Below are 17363 nucleotides of genomic sequence, written 5' to 3' on the forward strand. Positions count from 1 at the left end.
CATGAATCACTTGGCTCCCATTGAATTATTCAATTGTTTCGATTTACTTTCGGGCTGTTAACCGTCTATTACTTGAATTTAAAATGATGAAAATTGCTTGAAAGCGTTATTTCATGCCACAATTTACTGCCATTCATGTTGATTTAAATGTACAGAACGAAAAAATTATCATTTTAATTCAGTCGGAACGACGTTGTAATTGGTTCACAATTGTTCATTACACGAGCTATAAGATTTAGCTCTCCCGTTTTCGGAAGAACTTTTTTTACGCATGGCTTTTAATAAATTCGATAAGTTGTCAGAATTTTTCTGTTGTTGTTGTTCGTGACGATCACGAATTTGGAGCATTGAAAACGAAATGAGTCGATACAGTTGATTTCGTGACGAAAATGGGAATTTCAATTTAAGTTCTGGCTTCATGAATAAAAACTCTCACAATGAATATTCTCTTTGGAAGTCACACATTGCCCTATTTAATCTTTGTGCAATGGAATGTGTTGCATATCATCAACTGCAATCGCAATAGTTTTCGTATTCCAATTCGTGTTCGATGAAATAGAATTATTCGATTCTGTTCCAGTATCGCCCCAAACGCTCATTGCGCTTCGAATGCACGCAACATATGCATCTCGTTACCACTTCAAAGTCAAACCAATTTATGGGCTCTTCGAATTAATTGGATCGTTTACAATTCGAAGGCGAATAATCATTAGTCAATTTGTTCAATTATCTAGTATGCTGATACAGTGTACACTGTACAGTGTTGCTCACATCATATGATATGCAAATGAGAGCGATAATGCAATTCGAAGAATATGAAATGGTAATTTTAACGCAATGCTTTGAACCTTATACTTCATTTGAAAGTAGAACAAAACTATCGATTGGAAAATTGAAAGAAATGTTGAATTATTGATTAGGCACACAATTGGAGCCATGCTCATGCTCAAGCCACACCGGATACTTCTAATGATTGCCATTTTGCCAATGCAGTGCTGTTACCGGGTAAACAGCGAACGACAGATGGTCGATGTATGCACAATAGTAAATATGTAAACAGATGTGCATGACCTCGACGGTCATTTGATATTTGTCGCGCGCGTATACAACTAGTCAAACACTTTTATTTAGCGTTCGGAACCCCTTTCTCGGTTACAAACACGTTTTTTTTCATGCGGCCAAACAAATTTTAGGCTATTTACATAATAACAACAGCATCAAATTACAGTTCTGTACACTTCCTTCCTAGGTGAGAGATTTATTGCGGCGTGAAACGACCGAGCGAACATCATAAAATATTCTGAGAACTCTTTGTGGGACGGTTTCTTTGCTTCTAAATTTGACGGCTTCCGAAACGATTCTTTTATGCGCCTTAATTTATTCTACCTTTATTAATTACCTGTATGGATTTTACAAACGAATGCTGGAGGTTTCGAAGCAGGCACAGCGAAAAAAAATTGACAAACTTGGGCCTCAAACTCAATTACATAACATAGATTTTAGAAATTTAAAAGGTTATCTGATTTTATTTTACTCAAAGTAAACACTGATTCGTTACGTTGATAACGTGAATGTTACACAATTTTCGATTTGATGCAAATTTCAGCCTACAATTTCAACCAACAGTCATCAGTTCATTTCAATAGAAAAAAAATCGAGGGAAACTTGAATGAATGTGTAATTTTATCTCTCCCTCAGTAAATTTTTAATATTTCTGGTTTGTTTTCGAAGCTCTACGCAATTATCAATCTTCACAACTTTAACGCAAAAAACACAAACAAATTACGTGGTTCGCACTGTCATTGAGATCACTTTGTTTTCAATTGATGCAAGTTCAAGCGAATGATATCGTTTAAAGTTTTACTGGTGTTCTTTACTCGTTTCGGAGATACGATGCATTGATAACGATGTATCCCTTATGCAAAGTAATAAAGAGACTGAGTCAGTAAGTATGATTGTAGTTTACTTACTTATTTATTCATTTATGGCAAATTTAGTTGTCTAAAGTCGATTGAATTTTTGGATTCTAATGAAGTGAGTCAATTTGTTCAAATTCAAGCGGAATCGTGAATTCAGTTTACTAAGATGGGTATACAATACATTGTACTGTGTCGCCAGTCAAAGTAGGCATTTTCGTCCAATTAGAATCAACTGACTACCCAGTTGCAATATTTGCACACGGGTTTTCATCCAGTCTCATAAGTATATGTGATGATAATTGCAATGTGTGTTGCAATTTTCTAACAGATACCGTGTGTTTGTCATAGGATAATAAAAGCATTTAGAATCAAAGCCGTTAGTTTAGTTGCACTTGATATTTTGGGTAAGTGCAATAACTTAGCACGAGAAAAAATGATACAAATTTCTGACAGAAAATGTTTCTTGCTTGAACAATAAGAAGAGAGTTGACAATGACAGAGAAAATATATCCAATGAAATGGAAACGACCGAATTCAGTCGAGTATCCAAGGGTTTGGCATCGTTTTAAAGCTCGTGATTTGGATAGTGACCAGTTGGTTGAGTATCGGATTGAGGATTTACTAGAGTTGAGAGCCTTCAAACACATGAGAGAAAATTATCTGGCGGATGAGCCAATCAGTCGGGCATTGGGTGGCTACGATGATATTGATCATTTTAAAGATTATTTGTTTGTTTGGAAATCGATATTAGCACAAAAAATGCCGTTAGAGAGGGTTCCGATGAAATTGTTGGCTTGAATTGGATTTATGTTAAGCATAAAGATGATAATTTAACTGTCCCAGTGAGTTTGTGACGCAAACATATTTATATCATTTTTGATAAATTTTCAAATCTATATCGATCCATTACAGACCAAAAGTGCAGTGACCAAAATCTTCCTGGAAATGAGTATGTTTTTGTCCGAGAAATTTAATTGTTTTAAACATTATGGTGTCGATGAGTATTTGACTTGTAAGGGACTATCTGTTGATAAAAAGTATCGAGGTCGTAGCATCGGTGATCATTTCATGGACACAAGGTAAAATAAATTGTGAATTAAACGAGAATAACCAAACATAAACTCATTTTTAATTTTTCGCTTTCAAGAAAGTTGGTTTGTAAGGAATTCGGATTGAAATTGGCGCTATCAACCTACATTTCAGATTTTTCTAGTCGAAACGCTGCAAATGCTGGATACAATAATAAATAATATTTCATTATTGCACCGCAAAGCGGTTGAAGATTTAAAATGTAACGTTTAATTTTAGCTATGATGAAGTCATGAAAATCCGACCAGAATACAATTTATCGAACGCGAAAAGCACTGAAATGACCGTGAAAACATTTCTTTATTAGGACACAACACTATTAATGCAATAAAAATGCACACAAGCTCATGTCATCTATAATGAAGCTAGTTGAAACGACTCTATATTCTTTTCATCATTTAAATTCTCAATGCTTGTGTCAAGTGTGAACCACTTGACCGAATTTGATTTTTGTTCTATATTATTGTGATCTTGATTTGCTGTTTACAACAAACGGTTGGTATTATTTTAATCGACTTAATCTATTCTGTATGCATCTCTTATGTATACCGGTTCACGCTATCACAATCTTTACTATTTGACACATGCATTGAAATGTGGCGCATGCCGCAAAATAAAATGTGGCGATACGATAAGTTAGTTTGGTATTTGCTTGTGATAAAGAGTGATTGAAACTTTTGAGAGTGATTGAAACTATAAGTGAAACAAATAATGGCGGTAGAAACAATTGCACTGAAATGGAAACGGCCGGATTCAGTCAAATATCCAAAAGTTTAGCATCGTTTCAAAGCCCGCGATTTGAATAGTGAAAAATTGGTAGAGAATCGTATTGAAGATTTACTGGAAACAAAAACAGAGGATGCTTTCAAATACATGCGGGAAAATTATTCGATGAATGAACCAGTTAGTCAAGCATTGCGTATGTTAATAGTGACACTTTTCTGATTGTATTTTAGCGCATGCTTGGAAAGCGATTATTGCGCAGGAAATGCCATTAGTTTGTTATAAAGAAGGTTCCGATGAAATCATCGGTGTAAATCGGAATTTTGTTGCCCATAAAGATGATCATTTCGTGCAAAAGTGTTATGCTCAACTGAGTTTGTGGCGTGATCTTTTGTAGCTTTCAATTGTTAGCTTTTCGATCGTTATTCTGTTATTCATATCAATCAGTTTATTACAGGGCAATAGCCCAGTAACCAAACACTTATTTGGAATGGCTTTATTTTTGTACGAGAATTTCGATTGTTGTAAACATTATGGTGTTGATGAGTATTTGACATCTTGTGGATTGTCTGTAAATAAAAAGTATCGAGGGCGTAATATCAGCGATCATTTTATGGCCACACGGTAACAATGTTATGGGTTAGATGAACAATATTCCGTGTTAATTTCTTTTAATTTTCTAACGTTTTTCTTCAGGAAATTGGTTTGCAAGGAATTCGGATTGAAACTAACGCATACGATGTATTCTTCGGATTATTCTAGTCGAAGCGCAGAGATTGTTGGATTCAAAACTGATATTTCTATCAGGTATTGAAATACAATAGATTCTGCAAATTGGAGCGAGCAATTTAAAGTGAAACTTTTCATTACAGCTATGATGAATTCATAAAAACTCATGCGGAATATAAATTATCGAATGTAAAGAGCGATGAAATGAGCTTGAAATCACTGGTTCATTGAAATCATTGGTTTGGTATTGAATCAAGTGTAAAATTTATTTATGCGAATTGTGAATTTGAACAATTTAGTTTTTATCATATTATGACTGTCTTTTTCCCACAAAAAAAGAGGTGAAGAGAAATTTACAAGAGGTGAATAGATATAAATCGCCTTAGTTTATTCTATATCCATCTTTAACCTTGTTCACTCATGAGGACGGTTGGTATAATTTACAGCTCAGGTACAATTGTTACCATTCCTCTTCTTCTTTCAATACCACCAAAGCAGCATAAATACAGGCGATTGTATACCTATTATTAAATGAATTTTAGTTCAATATTCTTGAAACTTGATTGTAGCTGTTTGTAGATGTTTTTGAAACAAAACAATCTAATCACGAATGAATCCAATCGCATTTCGTTATGTCATTCCACCAATCTTGAGAGTTCAGAACGTTTCATTGTCAAACTGTATAAAAAGGGTGACCTTGAGATAAAATTTAAAATTAACCAATACATATGAAATGTAGAAGAATAAGAGTAAACATTATCTTTGATTGTATGAAGCTGTTTATCTGCAAACCCATTAACCCAGTGACATTCAATACGTGTGATGAAAAATAAAATCGATACAGGTGTATGTTCAAAAGTGACTTAAATTTTTAGTTCAATTTTCAACTTCAATAAAACAGGTTCTATGTAGAAAAGCATAAAAAATGTCAGTTGTTTGTTCAGAAATTACAGACTCGGTTCTGCTTGAAAAGGTGGCTTTATACGGTGCAAAAAGGTTTGTTTATGCAAACATCGATGCAAAAACAAGAGCTGAACTTCCATTCCCAAGTGATTATGAGTTTTTACCGTGTTTCCTACCAAAAAAGTATGAAAAACTTTCAAACCGAATACAAAACTTTAAAGTGCGTCCGAATGACATTTGGGTAGTGAGTTTTCCGAAGGCGGGAACCACATGGATTTATAACATAGTGCATCAAATGAGGAATAATCTGGATTTTTCGGCAAACTTCGTTCCAACGCTGTATGGGTACTTTGAGCGGGCAATTCTTTTTGAAAACCAGAACAACGACGATGATTTTGAATGTTTCATAAATGAAGTGCATAAAGACATGGATAATTTTGATGAAGACATATCGCCTCGAGTGATTAAATCCCATTTGCCTGCCCATTTGTTGCCGCAAGAAGTTTGGACAGTCAAACCGAAAATAATTTACGTGCACCGAAATGCAAAAGATGTGTCCATTTCGATGTATCACATGTTTCGAAACCATAAATACATTCGATTGGGTGGATCGATCGAGGAACATTTCGAGAATTTCTTGAATGGTCATGTGACTTATAGTTCATACCATGCTCATGTAAACAGTTTCTTGCAGTTGCAACAAATGGAAAACTTTCTTTTGATTAAGTACGAGGATATGGCCGATTCAATCGATGGAATAAAAAAGATAAATGATTTTTTAGACTATTCGTACAGTGATAATCAGTTGATTCAACTGGCTGAACATTGTTCTTTCGACAATATGCGCAAAAAACAACGTTTTAACACCAGCTTTTTTCCAAAGTAATTGAGAATCGTTTTGTCAATGATTGGGATTCCATCAACTTACCTTACTTTACAATATTCGTTTCAGCTTTTTTCGCAAGGGTAAGGCCGGTGGATATCAGGATGAAATGAGCCCAGAGTATATTGAGCGATTTGATCAGTGGAAAGTGTGAAATGTATCGAATTTACTTTTGGCAGTTCAAATGTAACTCACTCTTTCAACAACAACGTTGAATTTCTTTTCCTTCTTAGTGACTTGTGTAGTTTTGAAATGATTCAAAAATAAAAATGTAAAATAATAAATAAACACACAGAACATCATTGAATCAAACCAAACATTATTTACTATCTTCACAAACATGGACCACCAGAATTTTATCAAAGGTGGAAAATTGCTGTAAAAACATCAACTCGTTCAAACAGTTTAGTTCGAATCAAACTAAATTGACATCGAGAATAACATCATAAATTGTTTCTAAGCCTTTTGAATAAACATTCCCTTTGATATCATCTTTAATATAACTTTGACTGTGAGCCTCAGCGTGGAAACAAATACAAAGCATGTGTATTGCATTTCTTTTTGCATACGTGACTTGATTTAGACGAAACAATAAATAGTTACTGACCTCACTCACATTGAATCATGTTATCATTTCGCGAAATAGAGCTAATATCATACTATTGTTCTTCACTTTAAGAGAAAAATGTAAAAAAAAAATTCTTATCAGATCGAGTAATGCATTGATGTCATAATTTCAAACAACGCGGCTTGCTATTGCATCCAATAATATTTTGCAATCAAACAAACAGTTTCTTAATTGATCCTAATTGTTGCAAGTCGAACTGACCTATTTAATTCTGCTGATAATTTTTAAGCATGCATTTATAAATCCATTGCATCTGTTATCAAATTGTAGATAATCAACGAGATTCTATATAAACTTGGAAACTAATCGGTTATTTTTACTTTTCACTTAAATATCGGTGTGATATAAAAGTTCTCCTTAGATATCGCGTTAGTTGGTTATTCAGTTGATTGAAAGTAATTTGATTCTTTCTTTCTTTCGTTCAAAACGATTTACTCAAGAAATTTGTTGTATTCATGGATTTCGAATTAAAAGTTTCAATTTACTTCAAGACCAGAAGTTCAAGTCAATAATAAAAATCAACTTTATACATTCAACTTTTTATATATACCTTCATCACAGACTATCACAGTCATGTGACATCACATGTTATAAATGTTTGCAGTGAAATGATTAGTTTTAATAGGTCATCTCAGATTAATCTTTTAACGTTCAAAGATTCGCAATCCCAGTTTGATGATATGCCATTCTGAAGTAATTTAAAATGTGCAACATTGCATTAATAAATGTCATTGAGCAATTGTTTCGAAATATGTGGTTGTCATGCGAGCATCTTTCAGTTTATCATTTTTTCTTAATTGATTGCACAACTTGCACGGAACAACATGGAGATTTTATAAATTCTACGATTTCTTGGAGTTTTGTTCAGTCTTTTATGAAGTGTTGATGTGATTGTTTTGATAAATTTTCTTTTTTTGTTCTTTTATTGTGGAGACCATGTCAGATTTGGCGTTTATATGGAAGCGTCCAAACACGATTGCATTTCCAAAAGTTTGGCACACATTCCAAGCACGAGATTTGGACAGTGATGAATTGATTGAGTATCGAATCCAAGATTTACCTTTGGATCGGTTTGACGAGGCTTTGGAACACATGAATGCCAATTACAATCAGGACGAACCAATAGCCCAAGTGCTCGGTAATGATCTTTTGAGTGTATTGGATAAACAACAGGTTTGAAGCAAACATTTTTTAAAAGATGGTGGCAAACAAACGGAGCATCTGGAAGACTATAAATTGGCATGGCGACCGATGGCTGAACAAAAAGTGCCACTTGTTTGTTTCAAAGAAGGCTCAGATGAAATCGTTGGCATCAACATGCTTTTCGTAATAAACAAAGACGATCATTTCATGGAGAAGATTTATGGACACGTGAGTTATTCGCTTTTCGTGTGGATTCCAGTTTTTTTTCATCGTGAAGTATTTTATTTTTAGTTCAAGAGCCAAGTGACGAAAGACATATTCGATTTGATGATGATACTTTACGAGAACTTCGATCCATTCCAACATTATGGGGTCGATGAGTACTTGTCATCGTTTGGCCTTTCAGTTAGTCGGAAATACAGGGGACGAAGCATTGGAGACCATTTCCTTGCAACCAGGTTGAATTTATGTATATTTTTGATGGAAATATTAAGTTGTGGATAAAAAAAATCCACGATATCATTTCAAATAAATTGTTTTATGATTATTTCTTTAGAAAGAATCTTTGCAATGAATTCGCATTGAAATTGACTCACACATTCTTCACGTCTGACTTTTCCAATCATAATGCTGACAAGGCTGGTTTCGAAACGAACGTTGCCATCAAGTAATTTCGTAAGGAGATGTATTGAGGGTGTATTACTCAATGTGTTTTTGTTTTGTTCTAGGTATGAAGATGTCATAAAAACCCACCCCAGATTTAATCATATCAAAAACATCAAAAGTAAGGCAATGACTCTGAAAACAATGGTGTGCTAAAGTTCAAGCGAATGCAATTCAATAGTATTCATTGAATCTATATGTAACGGAATCCTTGGGACCACGTGCAAATATTTCATATTGTCAAATTTTCTCAATAAATTCATTTGAATCAATTCAACAACTTTACGGATTTGATTTTAAAATCAGGTACTAAATAGTGTTTAACTGCATTTGACTAATCAAACCATAGTTACAGTTGGAATTGTTATGACAAGTTAATTTAAAAGCAAGTTAAAACTTAAAGGTAATTATTTATTGAAAGAAGTCGAATTCGTTCGGTGTTGCATTCAACAAATCACATTGCAAAATCATGAGTTTTCAATTTGTAAGCTTGAAGTTTGATATGGAAACGTTCTGAATCGTTCCGATTTACAGAAGTTTGGCATATTTTCAAAGCAGAAAATATGTGATGAGTTGGTGGAATATCGCGTCCATAATAATTTACCCGAATCGCTTCTTCTGTGAAGCTTGAATCTAGATGCACGACTTTGTTTTGTAATCAAAAGGTGTCAAAAAGAGGCAAAAAAGATCATCACAAATATTGACGGTCCCTTGCTTAGCCATGGTTGCGTTTTTATTGAGTTATACACATTTACAAACTTTGTATCGTTAAAGATTGTAGATGCACACACCTTGTGTTTACATTGTCAAACATTACCGTCAAAATGTGTGGCGCTGTTCGTTTGACATGTACTCATTGGGACCCGACGTACATATATGTCATACACTCGAAACATTAACTGCATTCACAACACATTATCTGGCTCAGTCTCTGTTGGTGAAGCGTACAAACAACACCGAACACATTTTTATACTTTTGTTCAAAATAATCTCTGCATTTGTGATAAGCATAATACTTGAACGTTTTCATTGGACCTCAAACTGTGCATAATAACAAAGTGCTCCAAAAATTTACAAAAAATCATGACCGAAAAATTGGAATTAATTTGGAATCGTCCTGAGTCTTCGGAGTATCCGAAAGTATGGTGCACATTCAAAGCAAGTGACATAAATACTGATGCAGTTGTTGAATATCGTATTCAAGATTTGCCCGAGTCACGAATTCAAGATGGAATCGACTTTATGGCTCAGCATTTTTGTAGCGATGAACCGATATGTGAAGCACTCGGTAAGAAATTTTCGATTAATTTTGATCAACATTTTACTTGAAAAATCCATTCATTTCCAGAGGTTTCCAAAGATATTGATGCAATTGAGGACTTCAAACTATTATGGAAACTAATATTCAAGCAAAAAATGGTATTGGCTTGTTTCAAAAGCGGATCCGATCAAATCGTTGGCATGAACGCAACTTTTGTGAAGTGCAAGGACGATCATTTCATGGAAGTGCTCTATACACAAGTAAATTAACGTCGTTATTTTGGATTAACCTTTGAAATTGGCTTCCAATACGTTAAAATAATCCAATTCAATTACACTTTTTCCACATTTTTCAGATAAAAAGTGAAAAAATCCGACAATATGCTGAAATGATGTTTTTGTTACGGGAAAACTTCAACATATTCGAAGTATATGAGTTGGACAAGCATCTTAGCTGTATTGGGCTTGTTATCGATAGAACATATCGCCGCCGAGGCATTGCTGAACAGTTTCTTCGTTGCAGAGAGGCGATTTGCAGGGAATTTGGAATAAGAATGACATCAACCGTTTTCACAGCTGATTCTTCAAACAGAATCGCAGACAAAGTTCGGTTTAAAATGGACAAAATTATTAGGTAAAGTAAAATCTTATTCAATTTTTTCATTCTACTCTGTTTAATTCTGAAATTATTTCCAGATATAAAGATCTCTGTAACGCACATCCTCTGATCAATTCGTTGAAAGAAAATATTAAAAGCGATGCCATGACTATTAAATCAATTGTTTTTTGAAGAACTATCTTGTTTCGTTCACTTTCAAATTCACAGAGTAGAATTTAACGGCAAAATAAAAATATTTTAAAAACAAAATTCGTTTTTGTTTTGATTTTACAATAAACTTGAAGTGCTACTCAACCGAGACAATATTTTGTTTATTATGCAAGCTATTTTAGGTTATATATGCTTAAATTTTGAGTCAAAAGTTTCATCTTTCAGGAATTTGGAATGAAAGTGGAGATAAGAATGGTTTATCACAATAAATGACAGTCCCCTTGCTATGGTATGCCATAATTTTGTTTGTATTGCACTGATTTTGTGTAAATCGATATTTTGCAATTGGAAAAAATTGAAAATAAACCTCAACTTTCTTCAGGTAAAAAGTGAAACCATTCGAAGGTGTGCTGAATTGTTCTTATTATTATTTGGAGATATTGACATATTCAAACTATATGGCTTTGATAAGCATCTTAGTTCCATTGGGCTCGATGTTGAAAAAACGCATCGCCGTCTAGGCATCGGTGAACAGTTTCTTCGTTGCCGAGAGGCGATTTGCAAAGAATTCGGGATAAAAATGACATCAACCGTGTTTACATCTGATTCTGCAAATAGAATTGCAGACAAAGTTGGTTTTAAATTGGACAAAATTGTTAGGTACCTCGAAAGCTATTCAATTTTTATTTATAAGACAGTTTTTTCCAAATTCGATTTATTTCCAGATATGAAGATCTTCGCAATGAAGTAGTCGCTTCGCCAAAAATTAATTTGCCATAATTTAAAAGCGAAGCAATGGCCCTTAAATCAATGGTATTTGAGGAATGAAATTAGATTCAAGAAGCGATAAAATTGAATTTGATTATGATATTGAAACTATTTTTTGAGAATACTCCTTTTCGTTATCTTTCTTCGACCTTAGTAACCTTGAAATGGAATTCAACCGAAACACTTTTTCGTTTATTCGGCAAAGGGGAATAATATTTACTTAAAGCCGATAAGAACAAGCACACACAATGCACAGCGCACAAATATTTATTCAATAGCAGCAGACATTTTACTGACACATAGAACCGTGTCTTTTCAACAGCAAATTGTTCAAATTATGAAATAGCTCAGTCATATAGAGTAATTTAATTAAAAGTTTGAACAATCATTAATAACTTCTGTTAATTTGAGGTTGAAAGAAAGATGCAAAAACTGTGTCGTCACATACTCTCACAAACTCTTTTAAAACTTGAGCAACAAATTAAAACTATGACTTTAAATCCTTTGAGTTTGATTTTTCCAGTTGAAAACAATGGACACGTGAAAACCAGAGAAGCCATTCAAATGCTTCACTTGATTGAAAATACACATGTCGATATTTTAGCGGTCAAGTGGAAATATTAATAAAGGGTCGTCATATATCATGCAAGCTATTTTTAACGGTACGGTCGTTTACCTTCGATGCGAATAGGCCATAGGGTTTCTATAGTTATGTCTATAATCTATAGGTAGGAAAATATGTAGTAACTTTGCTATTTTTTGTTTTCACTCATTCATTCTCTCTCCAATTTCTCCAGATTTTATTTCTCAGATTTTTTTTTTGCCAAATATTATTCCTGGGTACCATTCATTCAATGTGGGAATGATATTTCATAAATTTGACTGGAGTCATATAATCAGGAGGTTTGCCGATAGTTAAATTTAATCTAATTAATACGCTCAGAAGATACTGTGTTTTCCTTTGAATTGATTTTTATCGCTTCGTTTTGTTTTCATACTATTTTTTAAAGCACTTCCACGTACCACACGAAATGTTGGCATTGTTATCACAAATTGATAACATCCAAAACAGTTTATTTAGAGATTTCACCGTTTAAAAATAGAGCCGTCCACAGAGGAATGTCAGTAGTTTCGAAGCAAGCAATAACGTCGAAGCTAAAAAAAGTTGACAAAACCTTATAATCAACGAACAAACCATGAGTAAAATAGTCGAATCAGAGTGGAAACGTCCCGAATCATCGGAATTCCCAAGAATATGGCATACTTTCAAGGCCAGAGACATCGACACTGACAATTTAGTGGAATATCGCATTCAGGATTTGCCTGAATCAAGGTTTGACGAGGCTTTACAAATGATGTCCACTGCTTTTTGTAAAGATGAACCAATATTAGAAGCATATGGTGCGTTGAATATCTATTGTTTTTCGAACATTTATCAATATCAGTGGAATTTTATAGGTATGTCCAATGATCCTGTAGCTGTTGAAGACTTTGGAACGATGTGGAAATTTATAATACAACAAAAATCCACCTTGGTGTGCTTCAAGGAAGGATCAGATGACATGATTGGTGTGAATTTAAACCTTGTTTCCAGCAAAAATGATCATTTCCTGGAGGAAATTAACAAACAAGTAATTCGAAGTTCGAATGATACAAGTGTTCATATGTTACTGTGCCCTTATATAACAATTTGGTTTTCGTTTGCAGAATCAGAGTGTCAACAGCAAACTTTTAATTGACATCTTAGGTTTGATGTACAAAGACTTTGATACATATGAGCATTATGACGTTGATGAATATTTGACTTCGTTTGGCCTTGTGGTCGATAGAAAATACCGTGACCGTCGCATCGGAGAGCAATTTCTTCGTAGCAGAAAGCCATTTTGTGAGGCGTTTGGCATCAAGCTTACATCAACCATTTTTACGTCCAATTTTTCGAACAAAATTGCTGATAATGTTGGATTTAAACTCGATCGAGTTCTAAGGTTAAAATTGGAGATTTACAAAAGCCAACATTTTTCATAATTGCTAAAATTTATTCGGTTTTTGTTGTAGTTACGCTGATATTCGCAACGATTATCCCGAATTCAATTTGCCACCTATAAACAGCGACTTATTGACTCTGAAGACACTCGTGTTTTAATTGATATATAATCCGTAACAATTGACCAATAATAAACATATGAAGATATGAACAATTCTTTCAAATTGCTATGTCATTGCGAAATTCACAATGTCAAAATTGTGTCATGAATAAATGATTTAATCCATAATTGTTGACATGTAAAAATGGATTACTTTTATCTGATTGCCATTTTAAAGGCGTTCTGAGAAGGCCCACACTGTTTGTCACTGTTTGTTCCGTGTAGATATGGACAATGTCGTACATCAGCGATACGAATGATACAAACGAGACTCGCGAAAGAGCAACTATTAGCTAATTCTTGTGATCGTTCTTGTGGGTGCAATGCAAATGAATTTCACATTTACCACACTCTCCGGCATGGTCTCAACAGAAACTCAGCTCTTCGTTAAAATCCTACGTAAATATCTTGAATGTTATTGTCCTTTATTTATTCGGAAATGTCATCTAAACTCAACCTTTTAAGCTGCTAAATAAAGTGCCACTTTTATTCAAGAATTTATGATAAATGCATCAAGATAAAAAGCGAAACTGAAGAAGCATCAAAAACGCTTCAAGTGTGAAGCATCGAAGAGGTGGTCCCTTGAATAATGTATATTTCAATTTACAATGAAAGCAAATTCCAACACCGATAAATTCTCGCACTTTAAAAAAGCACTAATTTGATTGAGTTGGAGCGCAGTGACATTGTCTACGCTACAATTCACAGTAGTCGATTTAATCTTGTAATCAGACGCCTTACAACTACGACGCATAACATGTTTCGCATCCAATTTCATATCGTAGCACAAAAATTGACGTAATACATTAATGGTGTGATGTATTACACAGTACTCGCGCTGTTTGAGTGCGAAGCACATTCAAACAACCGTGCAATTTGAATGATTAAGAGTCTAGTGCAATCAAAACAAGTGAATGATTGTGAACGGCTGTGTTGAGCGGAGCGTACCGTTGAAACATAAACATTTTCATTCATTCATTTCATCGAATCATTTCGTAAATATATATCAGAGAGAAATGTTCATACGACTCGGAATGCTACTGGCACTCACTTCTGGGTGCGAATACGAAAGGGAAAGAGTTTGGCTCATTGCGACTTGGACATGATTTGGGAGAAGAAAAAAAATTCGTTTCATGAAGATTTCCGCCGTTCGTGTAGTAATTCCTTTTTTCTACAATCGCACGCTTGAATTATATTCGCTTACATCATAATCATAACTCAGGAAGAAAAACGTGGTTTAAATAGAAAAGAAAATGAAAAATTCTTGGGCGTTTCGCGGTTTTGTCTATCTTCTGCAGAAATTTAATCAATTCGAGCTGCTTTTTCATGCAACGCACACAGCGCAAAGAGTAAAAGTTCAGATGATTTCTGTTCCATCGACACTTTAGGGCGTTATGGTGATGCATTATTTTTTTCTCTGTGTTGCGCAACATTTCAAAATGTGAATACCAATTTCCCGTGCACCAACAACGACAATGACGAGAACACACACATTTTTTCCCCCAGTTTGTATTGCGGTTCTATGGAACAAAAGAACGAATAATGAAAAATCCATAGTTCTTGCGTTTTTTTTTCGTTTGCCACTAGTAAAACGACTGCGATGAGTTTGCTGCATTTTTTGTACCGCACACACAAAGTTCAATGTTATTTGCTGCACGGAACCACATCGTCGTCGAATGTTGAAAGAGTTCAAGAACACCGTCTTAAAAATACATGTACACACCGACCGTCCGACCATTTATTGAAATTGTACAGAAAAAACACAACGAGACCAAAAACGAGGTACTTTCTGCTCGTCCCGATTGTGAATATAAGAAAAATTGCACATGCGCAATTGCAACGCGAGAGAGAAAATATAATCAACCCACGACCAAACATAACATCTACGTATTATAGCCACTCTTCACACGGAACAACATTCGTATTTATATATGTGTTTTTTTTTTCATTCGTTCGTTCTATTCTTTCATCGTTCTTTGTCCTAGCACCGAGATTTATTGTTTGACTTTGAAAATTTATACATTTCTTCATTTACCACACATTTTTCGATTGCAAACACATTGTTCCAATTCGATTAGAACAACTGGAATCGTTTATAGAACTAATGACCAAACAAATGGACCATTTGTGAATTATTTTCAATATTTCCGTGTTATTATTAATTGATGCCCTCACTACGAAATGCTTACGGATTCTAATCAATTACAGAAAATGGCACATACGTTTTATTCCAAGTTGTAATCCCATGTAAATGTCGCCGCTACAGAATTGTTGACGTTTGAAACCGAGTAGACAGAGAAAAACACCAATTTGACAACACAATTACAAGTCACAATTGTCGAAGTTTACGTTGATTTTCAGTCAAAAAATCAATTCCAATTAAACTAATCCACAAAAATATAAACACGTCCAAATGACAACAAAAATATACACAATTTTTCAAGTTTCACATGAGAGAAACCAAGTTGATGGTTCACGCAGAACCGGCAAATGCAATGCTCAAATATAGAATCTTCTTATTATTCTTCTTCAGTACACAATCACAACACTATAAACACGAATTCCGTTATATTTTTCGGAATATTCCGATTTTTATTCTCTTTGCATCCAAAAATCCCGATAATTGAAAAATGAATGAAGTGACAAATTGTGTCATTCAATTGAATTTTCGACGTCGCGACGCTTATTCACATTCTAGATCATCATCATCCGTAGGATATGAGTCGTAATCACGCAACTGTTGGGAGAAAACTAAGGCAGACACACCGAGTGTATGTATCATACACTGTGGTACAACAACAGCAGAGAAGAGAAAAAAAACACACGGAGAATAGTGAAAACATCGAACCGAATACGAATAACAGACCGAGAGCCATACATAAAACTCAATAGATTTGCGTGCCCGTAGAGAGTAGCGCGCGCGATACCAAGTGTGCTGCTTGAGTATTGTACACACAAACCGAATAAATGATCTAATGGCAGAGAGGAAAAAAGGCATATTTTTCGTAAACAGATGAGAATATATTGGAATAGTATGGAGCGAAGCAAAAAGGGCGAAAGTGAAGCGAAACAAAACACACATACATAAATACACGCGCGTATACAGAAAGCGGCAGCGACAACCACAGCAACAGCAACGACGCATTTCTTCTATTGCTCTCTTTTCCACCATATCCTCTGCATGCTATTCATTTCACTTCAACGTACGGCCACAGTGCACGAGTGTGAATGATGCCGATTATTGGGATCCTATTAAAATGTCAACGCTGTTATGGGCTGCAGCGGTTGAACTACGACAACGACAACGACAACAATGACGACGGCAGCCGTTGTGCATTTTTTGGAAGCGAATGTATGGGATTGGAGAATACGGTGAAAGAGAAAGAGCAAGAGAGAGAGAGAGAGAGAGAGAGAGAGAGAGAGAGACCGTAAATGAAGAAGAATGATGCAAAAATTTAAAAATAAATTCGGTAAGTTGGAAGTTCGCGTGTGCCCACAACATGCTGAACATGAAATTAGGCCTCGTTTTTTTTAAATTGGTTCTACACATCCGATGCATGCGTTCGAATAAATTGACTGTGAATGCATGTTTGCTATTAATATACAGATTTGATTTTTTGTTTCTAGTTGGAAACAAAGCGCATACAACAAAAACTGACTTGCTGCTATTTATAACATTCACTTTCTCCGCTTCGGAATGCCGGATTACACTTTCTGATGCGAGAGAAAATTATGCATATTT

The 17363-nt window shown here is 34.7% G+C and overlaps 6 protein-coding genes across 8 annotated transcripts in view; 5 read left to right on the forward strand and 1 right to left on the reverse strand.

Annotated features, from left to right (window-relative positions):
• LOC129573751 (disheveled-associated activator of morphogenesis 1) overlaps positions 1-16582 on the reverse strand; it is a 78353-nt gene extending 61771 nt beyond the window's left edge. For both annotated transcript variants that reach the window (XM_055454752.1, XM_055454705.1), the window contains exon 1: positions 15844-16582. The gene's annotated coding sequence lies outside the window, so the exon portion shown is untranslated. The remainder of the gene's footprint in view (positions 1-15843) is intronic.
• On the forward strand, positions 2323-3169 carry LOC129578372 (uncharacterized). The gene is made up of 4 exons (XM_055466828.1): positions 2323-2647; positions 2689-2761; positions 2832-2998; positions 3067-3169. Exons 1-4 carry the CDS (start codon positions 2412-2414, stop codon positions 3167-3169), a joined length of 579 nt encoding a protein of 192 aa, XP_055322803.1. The 5' UTR covers positions 2323-2411.
• LOC129573777 (sulfotransferase 1E1-like) lies at positions 5257-6918 on the forward strand. The gene is made up of 2 exons (XM_055454810.1): positions 5257-6245; positions 6316-6918. Exons 1-2 carry the CDS (start codon positions 5386-5388, stop codon positions 6398-6400), a joined length of 945 nt encoding a protein of 314 aa, XP_055310785.1. The 5' UTR covers positions 5257-5385; the 3' UTR covers positions 6401-6918.
• LOC129573785 (uncharacterized) lies at positions 7085-8954 on the forward strand. 2 transcript variants are annotated; one of them, XM_055454850.1, is made up of 6 exons: positions 7085-7269; positions 7808-8012; positions 8073-8245; positions 8309-8475; positions 8574-8684; positions 8746-8954. In XM_055454850.1, exons 2-6 carry the CDS (start codon positions 7811-7813, stop codon positions 8834-8836), a joined length of 744 nt encoding a protein of 247 aa, XP_055310825.1. In that variant the 5' UTR covers positions 7085-7269; positions 7808-7810; the 3' UTR covers positions 8837-8954. The 2 variants fall into 2 exon arrangements, with proteins under 2 accessions (XP_055310825.1, XP_055310814.1); XM_055454839.1 differs by lacking the exon at positions 7085-7269 and having other exon boundaries at positions 7471-8012.
• Positions 9262-10743, forward strand: LOC129573781 (uncharacterized). Its single transcript, XM_055454823.1, has 4 exons — positions 9262-9968; positions 10029-10201; positions 10297-10574; positions 10637-10743. The coding sequence occupies exons 1-4, from the start codon at positions 9764-9766 to the stop codon at positions 10728-10730; spliced, it is 750 nt and encodes a 249-aa protein (XP_055310798.1). The 5' UTR covers positions 9262-9763; the 3' UTR covers positions 10731-10743.
• On the forward strand, positions 12938-13750 carry LOC129573786 (uncharacterized). The gene is made up of 3 exons (XM_055454866.1): positions 12938-13108; positions 13185-13462; positions 13533-13750. The coding sequence occupies exons 1-3, from the start codon at positions 12938-12940 to the stop codon at positions 13618-13620; spliced, it is 537 nt and encodes a 178-aa protein (XP_055310841.1). The 3' UTR covers positions 13621-13750.
• Positions 16583-17363: the final 781 nt, after the last annotated feature.

This window comes from Sitodiplosis mosellana, unplaced genomic scaffold, assembly GCF_009176505.1.
Source record: "Sitodiplosis mosellana isolate CC-2019 unplaced genomic scaffold, AAFC_SMos_1.0 Smas_scaffold_1, whole genome shotgun sequence".
Taxonomy (NCBI): Eukaryota; Metazoa; Arthropoda; class Insecta; order Diptera; family Cecidomyiidae; genus Sitodiplosis; species Sitodiplosis mosellana.

Coding starts and splice junctions, on each gene's coding strand:
- LOC129573786 (XM_055454866.1), top strand. CDS start 12,938: ATGTCCAATGATCCTGTAGCTGTTGAAGACTTTGGAACGATGTGGAAA. Junction 13,109..13,184: donor TGGAGGAAATTAACAAACAA/GTAATTCGAAGT, acceptor TTTCGTTTGCAG/AATCAGAGTGTCAACAGCAA. Junction 13,463..13,532: donor AAACTCGATCGAGTTCTAAG/GTTAAAATTGGA, acceptor TTTTTGTTGTAG/TTACGCTGATATTCGCAACG.
- LOC129578372 (XM_055466828.1), top strand. CDS start 2,412: ATGACAGAGAAAATATATCCAATGAAATGGAAACGACCGAATTCAGTC. Junction 2,648..2,688: donor GATCATTTTAAAGATTATTT/GTTTGTTTGGAA, acceptor AAATGCCGTTAG/AGAGGGTTCCGATGAAATTG. Junction 2,762..2,831: donor ATGATAATTTAACTGTCCCA/GTGAGTTTGTGA, acceptor GATCCATTACAG/ACCAAAAGTGCAGTGACCAA.
- LOC129573785 (XM_055454850.1), top strand. CDS start 7,811: ATGTCAGATTTGGCGTTTATATGGAAGCGTCCAAACACGATTGCATTT. Junction 8,013..8,072: donor ACCAATAGCCCAAGTGCTCG/GTAATGATCTTT, acceptor ATTTTTTAAAAG/ATGGTGGCAAACAAACGGAG. Junction 8,246..8,308: donor TGGAGAAGATTTATGGACAC/GTGAGTTATTCG, acceptor TTTTATTTTTAG/TTCAAGAGCCAAGTGACGAA.
- LOC129573781 (XM_055454823.1), top strand. CDS start 9,764: ATGACCGAAAAATTGGAATTAATTTGGAATCGTCCTGAGTCTTCGGAG. Junction 9,969..10,028: donor ACCGATATGTGAAGCACTCG/GTAAGAAATTTT, acceptor ATTCATTTCCAG/AGGTTTCCAAAGATATTGAT. Junction 10,202..10,296: donor TGGAAGTGCTCTATACACAA/GTAAATTAACGT, acceptor CACATTTTTCAG/ATAAAAAGTGAAAAAATCCG.
- LOC129573777 (XM_055454810.1), top strand. CDS start 5,386: ATGTCAGTTGTTTGTTCAGAAATTACAGACTCGGTTCTGCTTGAAAAG. Junction 6,246..6,315: donor AACACCAGCTTTTTTCCAAA/GTAATTGAGAAT, acceptor TATTCGTTTCAG/CTTTTTTCGCAAGGGTAAGG.